Source organism: Terrapene carolina, unplaced genomic scaffold, assembly GCF_002925995.2.
Source record: "Terrapene carolina triunguis isolate 2854851 unplaced genomic scaffold, T_m_triunguis-2.0 Scaffold182, whole genome shotgun sequence".
Lineage (NCBI taxonomy): Eukaryota > Metazoa > Chordata > Testudines > Emydidae > Terrapene > Terrapene triunguis.
This window is the reverse complement of record NW_020664533.1, coordinates 779,768-795,562: the sequence shown is the minus strand read 5'-3', so window position 1 is coordinate 795,562 and position 15,795 is coordinate 779,768. Positions and strand designations below refer to the sequence as shown.

At 41.8% G+C, this 15,795-nt stretch overlaps 1 protein-coding gene across 2 annotated transcripts in view; it reads right to left on the bottom strand.

Moving 5' to 3' along the window:
• LOC113407042 (POU domain, class 6, transcription factor 2) overlaps window positions 1-15,795 on the bottom strand; it is a 384,418-nt gene that overhangs the window by 25,907 nt on the left and 342,716 nt on the right. For both annotated transcript variants that reach the window (XM_026654131.2, XM_026654132.1), the window contains one exon: window positions 1,353-1,559. In XM_026654131.2, the coding sequence (XP_026509916.2) occupies window positions 1,353-1,559 (207 nt within the window). The remainder of the gene's footprint in view (window positions 1-1,352; window positions 1,560-15,795) is intronic.

Sequence of the window (15,795 nt, the reverse complement as noted above, 5' to 3'; positions counted from 1 at the left end):
TCTCCCAGGGGATCTCAGGAGAGCAACAGTTTTTGTGAGTCTCACCCCCTGCCTTCTCCGGGAGGGAGGAAAAGCCCTGCCCTCTCAGTGGGACAATCAGAAGGAAACCGAGGGATGAAACCTGCTGCATTTCCTAACCCATATGCAGATTTTCCACTGCAGGGGAATATATGGCCTGGGCACTTTACATTCCTCTGATAATAAACATTTAAGGGTGGCATTTTCAAAAACACTCAACATTGGCCTAACTCTGCTCCCACTGAAGTCAATGGGAGTTTTACTAGTGACTGTAATGGGAGTAGAGTTGGGCCAATGCTGAGCACTTTTGAAAATTCCTTCCTTAAATGACCAAAAGAGTAGGCTGGCAAAAGAAGGTGCAGCCATCTAAAGGTATGAGGCCTAAGAAAAGAGCCATCTTAGAAATCCATTAGCTCTTTAAATCTCAAGCTAAACAAGGCACAATTGAGATTAATTTATAGTTCACTCTATCCTAGAGGTCTCACAAACATGGGACAGCTAATTAGTATTTGGGGTAGGGATGGGGTATGGGATAGACTTATTGGTGTCTAAAAATAAACAAAGGTTCAATAACACCACCACCACCACCACCACCACAATAACTTGACCATTGAAATGACTGACTCTTTCATAATATGACTTCTCTTGGCAATCACAGCTTGATAGCATTGCACTGATCTGTTCTAGACTTGGCTTTTCCTTTTTCAGATGAAAAGATTTTGGATCAGACAGCATTTTATTCTTTACAAACATGGCAAGAACTAATTAATCTTGCCTTTAGAGCATTAGACAATCATGAAGGATTTAATGAACTATAGAACCTTTCCTGGACTATATGAGGTTGCTACATCCATCCTGAAATTTGTGGATTGCATGGTACATTATACTGAATGACATTTTTTCACTGCAACCTTTCCCTTGGTTTTTTGTGTGCATACACTTGTATATACATTTTAACTGAGGAAGTTAGTGAATAGCCTGTTTTTTTTTTTTTAAAGGAAAATGAAACTTGCTATATTTTTGAAATGAACTATTATGGAAGTGCCTGCAATATAAGTCACTCCATTCAGCTTTAGACAACAATTTTTCCTTTCAGAATAACACATTACTGGTTGAAGTACTTTGCTCATAAGAGAGAAAAGCGAAACTACTTCTTTGAATTTTTCCCCCTGCCTGAATGAGTCTGAATATAATTAAAATATACCTTTCATTCCGCGAGACAGAATGGTAACAAAACAGGGAACTCTGAAAAAAGGCTATGAAAGTGAGTAAGGAGCAGATGGTTATTTCTGTTGCGGCTGTTTTTGAAATCACTGAAGCTATAGATAATTTACCTGTTGGCCTGGTTTGAGTGGTGATAGTGTTATTCCCTGGGTGTTGATCACTGGTAGTATCTGGTTTCCAATGACTGTAGCAATGATCTGACCCTGGGCATTGGTCAATAACTGTGGGGTAATTGGCTGCACTTGAAGGCCCTGAGCTCCTCCTGCTGCCTGATTGGATGGGACTGGATTAGGCATCAGTGGAATTGTTCCAATAATCTACAAGAAACAAAACAATAGGTGAAAATCTACACATAACACAAATATTTATTATATATTATTACTTGTTTTATATATATGCATTTTATATCACGTAAAGACTGTCCTTTTTCCCCCACGAGTTCACTTTTCATCCCAAATTGCTCAATAAATGATAGGCTTACGCCTGAAAAGTGCTGAGCACCCTTGACTCCTGTTGATTTCAGTGAGAATTCTCTCTCTCACACACACACAGCTTCAGTGATCAGCAAAAAGCAGGCAAATTCTGGCTGACGACTAAGCAGCACAACACACAAATTGGGCGGGGGCACTGACATTTTGACTAATAAAATGGGCAAAACCTTGCATTTATAAAAAATGACACAGGGAGCCAAACGTGGAGGGGATAAAGAGAACAGAAAGAGATGCCATACTGAGTCAGACCATGTTCCATCTTGCCTAGTATCCTGTCTCCAACAGTGGCCTGTGCCAGAGCTTCTGGGGCAGTGCACAGAAGAGGGCAATTAGGGAGTGATCCATTCCTGTCTTCCATTCCCAGCTTCTGGGAGTCAGAGCTTTAGGGTTGCCGCGAGCATGGGGTTGTGTCCCTGACCATCTTGGCTAATAGCCATTGATGGAACTATCCTCCATGAACTCATCCAGTTCTTTTTTGAGTCCCGGTGTACTTATGGCCATCACAACATCCCATGGCAATGAGTTCCATAGGTTAGTTGTGTGTTGTGTAAAAAAGTACTTCCTTTTGTTTGTATTAAACCTGCTTCCTATCAATTTGGTCAGGTTATTCCTGGTTTTTGTATTGTGTGAAAGGGTAAATAACACTTTTCTATTCACTTTTTCCTCATCATTCATGATTTTATAGACCTCTATCATATCCCCCTTTAATCGTCTCTCTTCTAAGCTGAACAGCGCTAATTTTTTAGTCTCTCTTCATATGGAAGCCATTCCATTTCCCTAATCACCTTTGCTTCTCTTCTCTGAACCTTTTCCAGTTCCACTGTATCCTTTTTGAGATGGGTTGACCAGAATTGGACACAGTATTCAAAGTGTGGGCCCACCATTGATTTATATAGTGGCACTATGATATTTTACGTCTTTTTTCCCCCCTTTCCTAATAGTTCCTAACATACTTTTAGCCTGTTTGACTGCTGCTGAACACTGCGTAGAAGTGTTCAGAGAATTATCCCTGGTGACTCCAAGATCTCTTTCTTGGGTGGTTACAGCTAATTTAGAACCAATCATTGTATACATATAGTTGGGATTATTTTTTTTCAGTGTGCATTACTTTTCACTTATCAGCGTTGAATTTTACCATTTTGTTACCCTGTCACCCAGTTTTGTGAGATCCTTCCGTAACACTTTGCAGTCAGCTTTGGATGTAATTATCTTGAATAATTTTATATTGCCTGCAAACTTTGCCATTTCACTGTTCACCCCTTTTCCAGATTATTAATTAATATGTTGAACAACAGAGGTCTTAGTACAGATTCTTGGTGGACCCCAAAGTTCACCTCTCCATTGTGAAAACTGACCATTTATTCCTACCCTTTGGGTATGTCTACACTACCAGCGATCGATCCAGCGGGGGTTGATTTATCGCATCTAGTCTAGACACGATAAATTGACCCCCAAGTGCTCTCCCATCAACTCCTGTACTCCACCACCATGAGAGGCGCAGGCGGAGTCGATGGGGGAGTGGCAGCAGTCGACTCACCGCGGAGAAGACACCACGGTAAGTCGATCTAAGTACATCGACTTCAGCTACGTTATTCACGTAGCTGAAGTTGCGTAAATTAGATCGATCCCCTCACCCTAGTGTACACCAGGGCGTTTCCTATCTTTCAACCAGTTACTGCTCCATGAAAGGACCTTACCTCTTATCCCATAGCTACTTAGTTTTAGTACTTAGTACTTTGAAAGCCTTTGGTGTAAAGAGTATAAGTTACTATAAGGGTTATTTACCCATCACTTCAGAGTCTTTAAGGTCCATAAGAAAAGACTGGGTCTCACTTTCTGAGGTGTCATCTGAAAGAACCACACACGGTAACCTGCACTGAACTCTAGTCAGATACCTCAGAAGGAAGAAGGACTGAGTGGACCCCTCTTGCATTTGAAACTTGAGCTTAGAGCAGAAAGCAATCCCCTGAAATATTAACATGCCTGTAAAACTGAAATACAGATAAGATGACAGACGAGTACTGAATGAAAGGCAGCAGGATCTTTTCACAAATATTATAGCACATAAATACACCTCAGGTGAGGCTCATATAAAAAAAAAGTTTTTCAAGATAGTGAATGGCCAAAGTTACCTTCAGCATAAACAGGTGCAAATCCCACTGACTTCAATAGCTATTTTTAATACATCAATGGAAAATAATACTAATACCACCCTAGTGCTTATATAGCACGTCTCATCTGTAGATTTCAAAGTGCTTTACAAAAGAGCTCTGTGTCATTAACTTTTATGTGGTATAAGTGTGGTATAAGTTTTAACACAATTTGCTGTAAAAATAGCTTTAAAATTGCTTAGGAAGAATACCAGTGGCTTGGTGGCCAGATCACAGAAATATTATCTGGGACAGCAAGACAAGGGGAAGACCTTGGGTCTATTGAAAATTAAAGGGGATACAACATGTGAGTTCCAACAGAGAAGAATGACAGGCCTCCATTGAATGTGCTTTGACATATGACTCAGTGGCATTCAGTTCTATCCAGGGTGATGCTGACATGCCTTCTTTCTTAGACTAAACATTCTGGGAAGAAATCAGGGGTTGGAAGCATGGGGTGGGAAGAGCAGAGGGATTAAGAGGAAAATTGTAGTTCTCAAAATGAAGACAGAAGAGAATGCGAAAGTTCCACCCTGAACTAGCTTTTCTGTGGGATGGCCAGGTGGAGTATTCAACCCACCAATTAACTATATAATGACACCAGGGTACATTTTACACGCTCAAAGCATTGTACAGATATTATCTAATTTACTACATCCCTCCCTGTCAGGCAAATAGTTAAATAACTAGATGGGGAATCTGAGATGGAGAAGTGAAGTGACTTGCCCAAGATCAAACAGCAAATGATTGGCAGAGTGAGACTTTGGATTTAGATCTGCCCCAGCAGTGCATCTTTCTCCAGACCACACTATTTCAGGCACCCTCATTTGGGCTGCACCTATGCTACAGTCTCTGAGAGGATGATAGTTCATTAACCAGTGGGGATTAATTTGAATAATTAGTAGACCACAAGCTATTTTAAAGGGTCTGACTTTCATCATAATTAAGATAGTATAGAGCACAGCATGTCAGCCTGCTCACATGTCCTGGAAGGTTTATGGGCTATACAATATATTCTTTCATTTTCAGCAAGTGTTAACAAATGGGAAGAAGAACCCTTCTTCACTTCATCAGCAGAAACTTTGCATAGGGATCTCATCACTTCACCATGTCAGTAAAGGACATGGCCTTGAGATGTTACTATTGGGCCTATAACTTTATCCAGGAAGGTTTGAATCTCTGTAAGGCAAAAAATGCTGCTCTGGTTTATCACTAATAGATATGTTTGCACCCACATTTAAAATGCATTTCTTAGATTGCAGCTGGACATTTATAGACTGACAGTGCTTAGGACGACACTTTTTGAGGTCAGAAGCAGAAGGATATCGATATGTGTGAGTGTGTGTCACACCCTACTGTACTCTGTGCACTGTACACACACAGCCAGAGACGGAGTGGGGAAAGGATACATAGTACTGAGCTACCCTAAAAGTTTAGGCACACAAGCATGTTGAGGTGTAGGCATTATGATACAGTCTTTAACTACATGATTCCACACTACTTTTTCCACAGGATTCCTGCCTCACTCAGTACGCAGGATGGATAGTGCTCAGGGAATGAGTCAGCCATTCAGTGTTTTTATCCCAGTCATTCAATTAGTGGTCCTAACCTATTTACTGCATACCTTCTAAAGCCTGCAATGAATACAGAATTATTCACTTTCTCATGGCTTTTTTTTAAATCACTACAGTATTTGAGTTTTATCATAAACATTAATTATTTTGTCTCCATTGCAAAATAAGAGAGCACTATTATCCCCATTTTACAGATGGAAAACAAAGAGACTTACCTCAGGCCACAGCGTGAATCAGTGGCAGAGCCAGGATGAATCCTTATGCTCATTCCTCCAGGCTATGCTACCTTTAGCATCTTTAGGCTATTGTGTATAAGTTTTTGCAATTCTTTTGCTAACACAAAGAGAGGACACCAAAGAGCTGCTGCTTCCACCCTTGTAGAATGGGGTGGCTAATTGTGCACATATTTGCACTTCAGCTATAGAATTGTGTTTTTGTTTAAATGTATAATAATAGTTGTTTATTTCCCAACAGTGGAGCTTTTCTTATTGCCACTGTTACATTTATTGGGGTTTGAAATTTATTTAAAAGTGACTATTATGTTCTAAAATGTATCGTGTTGGATTTTTATTATTAGTTCTTCTCCAACAAGCATTAATCTTCAGTCAGAAACAGGCATGCCACCTTGTTTGGCTGCTTCCCCAGCACAGCCAAAGGCAGATGGCAAATTGTGGCAAAATGAATGGTTTAACATCTGCCTTTGTCTCTGTTCAGAAACAGCTGAGTAAAGGCAAAGACAGGCTTCATTGGGCTGTTTCTGATGTAAACCAAAGGCCGCTGCCAAGCAAATGCTGCTGCTCATTTTGAAAACTGGTTGTGAAGTATTAAAGAAGGGAAATGCTGAGATTTTTTCAGTAGCAGGGCCCAAAAGCTTTTATCGCCTGGCTTTATTAGTGTGCCACATTGCACTTGAAAAATGTATACAGTTTTGAACTTTTAATCAATGGAAAAGCTGGTCTAAAAAACAAAATCATATGCACATAAAAACCATTTAACATCCCAAACCACAAGGAGAATATGCGTGAAAAACTTATACTTAAAGTAGTGAGAATTGCTAAGTCGGTTTCAGGGAGCAGAGATGGCCGCTAATAGAACAGAATGAAACCCCCAAATCAATATTGAAAAGACAATACAGTGTAACTGAATATAAAGCAGCTTTATTAATAAACAGAAATATTTAAAAAGAGAAATAACAATTATTTGTAGAGTGGAGCTCAATGCTGTATATTCTTGCTGGAGTTCACAAGGAGCTCAATAGTTGTCAGATGGTGAAATCATCATGGTTTGCAACAGGTTGTGCAGAAAAGGACTCTTGCTCTGCGCTAGTCTTCCAAGCTTCAAACAACCAAGCTCAGTGGCCAGAAGAGCTCTCATGGCTAGAAGTGAACAGCAGCAGTCAAAATGTCTTTGCTCTTGGATGTGAAACTCCTGTTCCCAATTGCTAGAGATGATCGGTACCTTAGGGAGCACCATTCCCCAGCTGTGGAAAATTGGTCTACTAGCAGCAACATATTTATTGCTCACGTAGCGGCTAACTCATAGTGTCTATAGAATACACTGGTGTGGTTGCTAGTAGGCTCTTTTTCTTCTCATGTGATGCCTGGGTCCATGTGTAGCCTCTTAGCCCAGCCAGCCATAGCATTCTCCACACCATCCAGGGACCCATCAGGTCTGCTCTGTGCCAAAGACTGCACAGAAGGGGATGAAGGAGTCTATGTCGCACTGATAAAGCCCTCCTCTTGCAGGCCTTCAGTTCATTCTCAAAGATACATAGTGATACATGGTGGCAGTTCCTGTATCTCTTCCTATCCTGGTAATCCTCAGGAACTATTTCATCACCCACCAAGAGCTCTCTGGGTGTCCCTGAATAAATATCTACTACATGTGTGACTTCAGTCTCTTCCATGCCCTGAGGTGGATCTGCCTGGATGCAGGGAAACACCACACTTAGGAACTTTGTCTGAAAGGTAACGTGTCAAGGACGTTAGTGTGTGCCAAAAGATAAAAGCAACAATGATACAAAACAACCCTATCCATCAGCTCCCCCATTCGGATAATACACTTTCTCCATCTTGCTTGGCTAAGAAATATGATGTGCCATGCACACCAGCAAGAATAAAATCCATTGCATGGCCACTGTACAGTGAATTATATTATCTCCTTACCAACAGCATTCCAGAGTAGCTTGGAAATGCTTTAGTCATGTTGTGCTTCCTTGGCAAGGCCTGCATTTTCTTGCTGACTTCGTTTGTTGTCTCCTTTGGCAGATCCTTGGATTTCCACCTCCATCTCCTTAGATTTCCACTGCAGCTTTAACTTACCTTTGCTATCGGTGGAGTTAAAAGTAACTTATAATTATTAGAGTGCAAAATAGCACCAACAAATATTGCCAGCCAGTATATAAAGGCACAAAATACAATACATTACTTTCCAGCTTCATCATTTCAGTCCCAAACATCCAGCACTGTAGGTTTTCTTCAAGTAAGCTTCTTGTCAATCCTTTGCATTGCCTCTGAGGTGTCTGGTATCAACGATGTCTGAGATAAAATCATCCACTCAGAGTGATACAGACTTTTTAGCAGGAAGATGGTGAAATGTTGTTGAACTAAGGGTAGTATAGCAAGATGATTATCCACAAATGAGCACATTCTATAGCTGGTCTTCAATTTGACGATCCTCAGGCGTGAATCAGATGTCCATATGAATACTTTGCTGGCCCATTCTGCAAACAGTTCAGTGGCCATAACATAGTTAGATAACTTTTGTCATCACAACTTTGTGGTACATGAGTCCTTAAGCTCTGCAAGAGGTAACATTGCAAAACATATGATTCATTCTCTGAGATACAAGAAGGTTTTTAAGCTTCCTGCAATGTACAACATATTGGGAGTTAAAGTATCATCTAAATGCATTTCCTTTCTTAGCTTTTGAATGGAGAAAAGTGTTTGTATTCAGACAATAACCAGAATCAGAAGGGTCATCATGCTGCACAAGTTAAAGGCATATCTTATCTTAGGTTACATTTCTGCAACCTATTAAGAGAAGAATGAGAAAAGTGGAAATGAGTGAAATGTATTAGGGATTTTAAGTTACTGAACATTTGCCAGTCACTTTAAGGCTACTGATGGTAGGACCAACAGGATAACAAGACATCTCATTAGCCTATTTGTTTCAGTGTTTCAACTTTGGGATTTTGAATTATTTCAAGTATGCTATAAGACCAAAAGTATGTATGAAATATGGGAGGAAGAGGTAAGTCCTTGTAATCTATGGTACACAGCACGTTTGATTACCATATGATGCATTTACTACAGGTTAATAAATTGCCTTCAGAATCTGTTTGCATTAATAGAAGGGTTCTTTCCTGATAGTCACTGTCCCATGATCATAGATAGTTTGAGGATAAAAAGAGAGAGTAAGGGACAGAGTAAAGCAGGGTGAGGATTTTGAGGTGACTCTTTTGGACTCAGTCAGATTCTCATATTCTTAGTTACATCAACTCTACCAGTATGTATGGGAGCCTATGTTATTGTGTACTTTGCACACTGAAGATCTGGAAGGTATAAGTTCAAGTCAATGAGTGCTACTGGCACCTTTTTCTGGCTCCTCAGTATGTAAGTTACACTAATATAGACTTCCTTAAAGATCAAGAGAGTGGGTGTAAAAACTAAAGCAGTCCGACTGAATCTAACGGTGTCTACTGGAGTCAAAGAGATGATAGTTTATATCACACATATTTGCATTTGAAGCTGAGAAAGCTTGAAAACATGATACAACAGAATGCTCTTCCAGAGAATGGGGCATCAGATAATGAAACTACAGCCAAGCATCTATGAAAGTACATCTCTGGATTGTCATTGCATATAAAGAATTATGGTTTTCAAGGTTGAACATTGTTCATATATCTCATGGTAAGTATCATAATGGAACATTGAGTTTGACATTCCACCTTCCTACTTTTGCAGCAATTTTTTTTTTACCAAGTAGTGTTTGTACAGTAACACTACACTGTACAAGATTTTGTTTTTCATTGTAGCAGGAATGATGTGCTGACATTATTCTCAAGCAAATATAATGATACTCTAGTAAAGGGGACACGTCTGTAGTCAGAGAAATGTCTCTTCTCATCATACACAGTTGGGGTTTTCACATAGCAAAAACTTAAAGAAATATAACAGACCAAATAAAAGTCAGAAGTTGTGTAGGGTTTCTGATTAAGCTGGTTCTCAGGGAACAGTTAATTGAACAAATGTAGCCCCTTTTTTTGTTATGAGAATCTGAATTAGTCATAAAGAGTCTTTAAGGGCTTGATTTCCAGAAGTGCCTGAGCACCTGCTGAATTCAACTAGATATCTGGGTGCTAAGAACAACACACCTGTCGATTTCTACAAAACTGTTCATCATTTAAAACTCTTCAATGAATGGCTAATGCAAATGCATTTCAGCATATCCACTGCTTGCAAATTATTGCTGTGATTAAGTATTTGCTATCCGTAACTGGCTGTTTTAACTGTCCGTCAGTACCAGGAGCCTGTAAGTGAGTGTGGCTGTGTGGGGAGAGGGGCTGACACGGGTGTGGTGCAGTATATGGTTCCCCTGCAGCAAGCCTTACTGAGGGAAGGAAGGGAGCATGCAATATCCCTATAGCTAGACAAGGCGAGTAAGGTGGCTTCAGCAGCACTGTGAAGATTTAAAGAGGCAGCATTGGTGTAACAACTGATAATGAAAACACAGTTTCACGGGCTGCGACATCACGGGGTACCAAAATTAACATATGGACACATTTGACAATACAGTAGAAGGCTGGCCTATGTACATAGAATGGTTGGAGCAGTACTTTGCGCTCCTAGACACTCTACAAGAGAAGAAAATGCCTGCACTGCTGAACTCTATGGATGGCAAGACATACCGTCTACGTGGCAGTCTGATGTCTCCAGACAAGTCATGCAGCAAGACTTTTGATGAGTTAGGGACAATATTACAAGAGCATTTTGCAGAAAAACCCTGGGAGATAGCTGAGCACTTTAGATTCCATAAGCACAGCCAGCAGGAAGATGAAAACATCATGATGCATTGAGCTACACTACAAAGATTAGCAGAACACCGCAGTTTTGGAAATACCCTGCAAGTTGCTGTGAGGGATCAATTGACATGTGGTATCAGAGATGAAGCAACCCTGAAGCATCTTCTAAAAACAACCACTTTCACATGCAAGAGAACTATGGAGATAGCTACTTCTATAGAGGTTGCTGACAGAGAGTCAAAATTAGTTTCAATCAATAGGTAAGAGTAGACACTCTACACACAAGTTGCATTATATTCCAAGGTGAAAAGACAAGACAAAGTCACAGGGAAATTGCTATCACTGTGGCAACGGTGGATACAGTACAACTGACTGCTGTTTCTGGCATGAGGCCATTGGCACCGTGGCAAAAAGGGGCCCATTCAAGCATCTGCAGGTCCTCCACAAAGAACAAAACACCAAATGACAAGAAGAAGAGACTAGAAACACACCATAAGATGCACGTTTGAAAGCAGATAACAACTGATAACTGTGAAGATGACTTAGCCAAGTTAAGCAATGCATGCCTTGAAGTGTGTATCTGGGAGACACCTATGGTGAATGGTAAACCCCTTATGATGGAGGTGGACATGGGTTCAGCTGAGTCTGTGATTCCACAAAAAGAATCCCTGGAAACCTTTAGTAAGAGCAAGTTGGAATGGCCTGACATTATGTTAAATATGTACACAGGAGAGAAAATTACCCTGTTGGAAGTACACATGGTAAATGTACAGTACAATAGTCAGTGCCACAACTTGGACCTCTACGTCATAAAATTGGAAAAACCAGCATTCTTTGGATGAAGGTGGCTGAACAGTATTCACTTGGTTTGGCAATTGATCAAGGCTCTTCAAGTCCATCAGAGGGCTAGCTCACAACGGCAGCTGGAAGAGATTTTATTTAGAGCTGTGCCAGTGTTTCAGAAGGGCACTGGACATCTGAAGGGGTAAAACCTCAGCTCTTCAAGGCTCATCAAGTACCACTTGCCATCAGAGATGCAGCTCACAAGGACCTGGAAGGTATGGGCATGCTAACCAAGATTGAGTGGAGTGAATGGGCAACTGCCATTGTTCCTGTCATGAAGATAAATGATGCAGTAAGGGTTTGTGGTGACTATTTGTGTGACCATTAATCCTGTACTCTGGATGGAACAATACCCCTTACCTCGCATTGAAGATATTTTCTTATCACTGGCCAGAGGGAAGAAATTCAGCAAACTGGACTTAGCTCAGGCTTTCCTGCAAATAGAAATAGAGGAAGGGTCGAGGAAATTCCTCACCATCAAACTGAAAAAGGAATGTTCCAGTAAACTGACTGGTATTTGGAGTGGCATCCACCCCTGCAGGTTGGCAGAGGGCAATGGATCATTTATTCCAGGGAATATCAAGCTGTAGCTGATATTTAGATGAAATCATTGTCACCAGATCCAGTGATGAGGATCATTTGAAGAATGAGGCACAAGTTTGCAAAAGGTTGGAAGAATATGGATTACAGGTGAACTGTGATAAATGTGAGCTCTTGTAACGGAGTGGCCCCCCCACCTCTCATGAGTCCCTCTTTCTGGTCAACTGCATGTGCCTGCACTCTCTCTGATTGTGGTGACCCTTGTTGGTAGTTTCTCAGGCAGGTTTTCAGTGACTCAGCCCTCCATCCGAGTCACACACAGAGTCTGTATGTGAAATAGAACAGGCCCCTTCCGGGTTATACAGTTCACCAGGGGCCTATCCCAGTATCCCTCTGTTGGTATCTCTGGAGTCCTCCCTGGGCTTACTCTTTAAATAATCCCATCCCTGGTATGGAACCATACCCTCAAGGCTTCCTCCCTTCCTGCACGCCTCCCTGGGCTCAGTCCTTACTCAGTCCCAGCAGTCAGCCAGGAGCTCTCTCTTGCTTCCCCAGTCCCTGCCAGCATTGATCTGTCTGTGATGCTGCAGTTCCCTTTGGCCAGCCAGGAGCACCCTCTGCACTCCTCTGGCTCCAGCAAGGAACTGACTGACTCTGGCCATGCAGCTCCTTTTAGGTGAGTCTGCTGGGCCCTGATTAGCTGCTCCCTGCAGCCTCCCTCATTGGTTGATTCCCTGCAACCACTCTAGGCCACTCGGAGGAGTTCTCTTCTGCTCCTCTCTGAGAAAGAGTGTGGTAGGATCTGAAGCCTCCAGTAGGGGGCCTCTGGGCCTAGTTCACCGCGTCACAGTTCTTCAAGGAAGCGGTGACATACTGTGGACACATCATAGATGCAGAAGGACTGCATAAATCACCAGAGAAAGTTGAAGCTGTTACGAGGGCACTTTACCCTGAAGATGTGTCACAGGTTTATTCATTCATCGGATTAATTAAATTAACAAATTCTTGCCAAATCTGGCAAAGGGTTGTATCCACTCAATCAGTTGCTTCAGAAAGGGAAATGCTGGAAACAGACTAAGCAATGTGAAGAGGCTTTCCAGAAGGCAAAGCAGCAAATGTTAACTCACTACAACCTGGAGCTAGCAATCTCCTTGGCATGCCAATGGAAATGGAGCAGTGATCTCCCATCTCCTGATGGTCAGGAACAGCCTATTGCTTTTGCTTCCAGATCCCTGAGTCTAGCAGAACACAACAATGCCCAGATAGACCACAAAGTCTTAAGTCTGGTCTGGGGAGTTAAGAAATTTACACATTATCTCTATAGTAGGAAACTTTACGCTTCTGATAGATCATACACCCTTGTCCATTTTAACCCAAAAAGTGGCATTCCAGAAATGGCTGCTGCTTGTGTTCAGAGGTGGGCTTTATTTTGGGGGGCCTATAACTATGATGTCAAATGTAAGGGAACGGCTCAACATTGTAATGCTGACGGGTTATCACGACTAGCACTATTGGATACAAGCTCCACGCAACAAGAACTTACAGCTTTTGAAATGTTCAATGTGGCACAGATTGGCATACTTCTTTTACTCAGCTGATACTGAAACAAGAAATGAGCAAAGACATTACCTTAGCAGAGGTATATGAAGCTACCTTAAAAGACTGGAAGACAGAATCAGTGGAGAGTATAAAGCCATTCTTCCACCAGAGGAATGAAATCACAGTTGCTCAAAGTCATCTGATGTGGGGAATTCATGCCATCATTCCTACAAAACTACAGACAAGGGTCCCGGAGGAGCTGAACACTCGGCACTCAGTGTAGTCAAGATGAAGACATTGGCTAGAGGGTATGTCTGGTGGCTAGGTATTGACAAACAGATTGAACAGTTAGTGAAGGACTGTTCTGGCTATCAGAAGATGCAAAATATGACTGGATTGGTGTCACTTCATCCTTGGAACTGGCTAACTGCTCCCTGGGAACAAACTCATCTGGATTTCACAGGCCCATCCTTGGGTACCAATTTGATAGGAGTAGAGAATGGATATTTCAAGTGGCCTGAAGTTTTCTGCAAGTCATCCACAATTTCTGCAAGTACCATACTAGTTCTGCAAAGTCTTTTTGCTTGCATGGGACTGCCAGGTCAAATTGGAAGCAACAATTGTCCATAATTTGTTTCAGTGGATTTCCAAGCTTTCATGAAAAGTAACAGCATCAACAAGTTACATCTGCACCATATCATCCTGCAACAAATGGCTTAGCAGCACATTTTATTCAAACCAAGAAACAAGCATTGACAGCTGTAACAGAACAACCAGGTTCGTTACAGGCCAAACTTGAAAACTTCTTGTTGGCTTACTGGAATGCTGCACATGCAAAAAACAACCAGTCGCCTGCAAGTTTGTTCCTAGGGCACAGTTGCTTATCTCACCTGGATTTGTTAAACCTGATCTGCGAAGGTAGGTAATCAACAAGCAGACTGATCAAACAAAGGACATTGGACACTCTTCAATTAGAGAGTTATGGATGGGACAATGAGCTCTTGCTCGAGATTACAGAGGTGACCACAAGTGGGTTTCTGGCACTATCCTTGCTGAGAAGGCACCTTATTCTGATGCCATTGCATTGATACCTGCTGTGATACACCTCTACCCCTATATAACGCAACCCGATATAACACGAATTCAGATATAATGCGGTAAAGCAGTGCTCCGGGGGGGGCGGGGCTGCGCACTCCGGTGGATCAAAGCAAGTTCGATATAACGCGGTTTCACCTATAACGCGGTAAGATTTTTTGGCTCCCGAGGACAGCGTTATATCGAGGTGGAGGTGTATGGCATTGCCACATCGAGCAGATTCAGGATTTACCCCCAAAACAAAGTGTCACAGCACTGGCTGTACCTGATCTGGCTGATCCAAATTCTGAAGTTCAGGACACTGCATTTCCTTTGATTCCTAGCAGAGAGGAACCATAACCAATTGTTATCCAAAGCATCTATCCAAGTGTCTACTCCAGAACCTGAGTGACGCTACCCTGTGCGCCAAAGGAAATCACCTAAGTGACTCAATCTGTAGTTTAAATAGTTGATAGGTAAGGCTGAAGAATGGTACCGAGGCAAAATAATCTGCTCACTCTGTCAGGAATGCTCAGATAGCCTACTCTGACCTCCTTAGCTACAGCTGCAATTTATAATTTTAGGTTAGACATGTTTGGCGCGGGGTGGGAGAGACAACTCAATAAGGGGGGGAAGACTGTAATTTATGCAATGTAATGGTGCCTGTTCCATGCCTAACCACTAGAAGGCATCTCTATGTATCAAGATCCCTAGTAGTAAATCAGAAGAGTGTGGCGGAGCAAGAAGCAACACAGCAGCTGAATAAACAAGCAGGTTCCTTAGCAATCTGTCCATATCTTAATTGGCAAGTTCCAGGGTTCAGGCATAAGAGATCTAGCAGTATCCACATCCCTTATCCTTCTTTGATTTGTGTCTTTATACCATAAGCCCTTCAGGTCAGGGATTGTCTCTTTTTGGTGTTTATACAGTGCCCAGCACAACGGGACCCCAAATCCTGACCAGGGCTTTTGGCACTACCATAATATAAATATGTACTACTACTACTGCTAATGCCATGCAGCCGAAAGATTGGACTTGATTACCACCATGAGAGAATCCAAGTCCTAGCAAACAGGGCATACTATAGCAGAAAACACGGAGACAAACTCTGGAAGCCAGAATCAGGAGTTGGGGAGAGGGCAGTGGCTTGCCCATTATTCTTGGAATTTTTAAATAAAATCTGGTATTGAGATGTTCAGTTAGCTGAACATGAAAAGACAGTGTTTTCAACAGCCAGTGCATTTTTTTCAGATGCGGTTTTCATGCTTCCTGTTGTGACATTTCCTTTTTAATAACAATCATTAAGTTATTGCCACTGT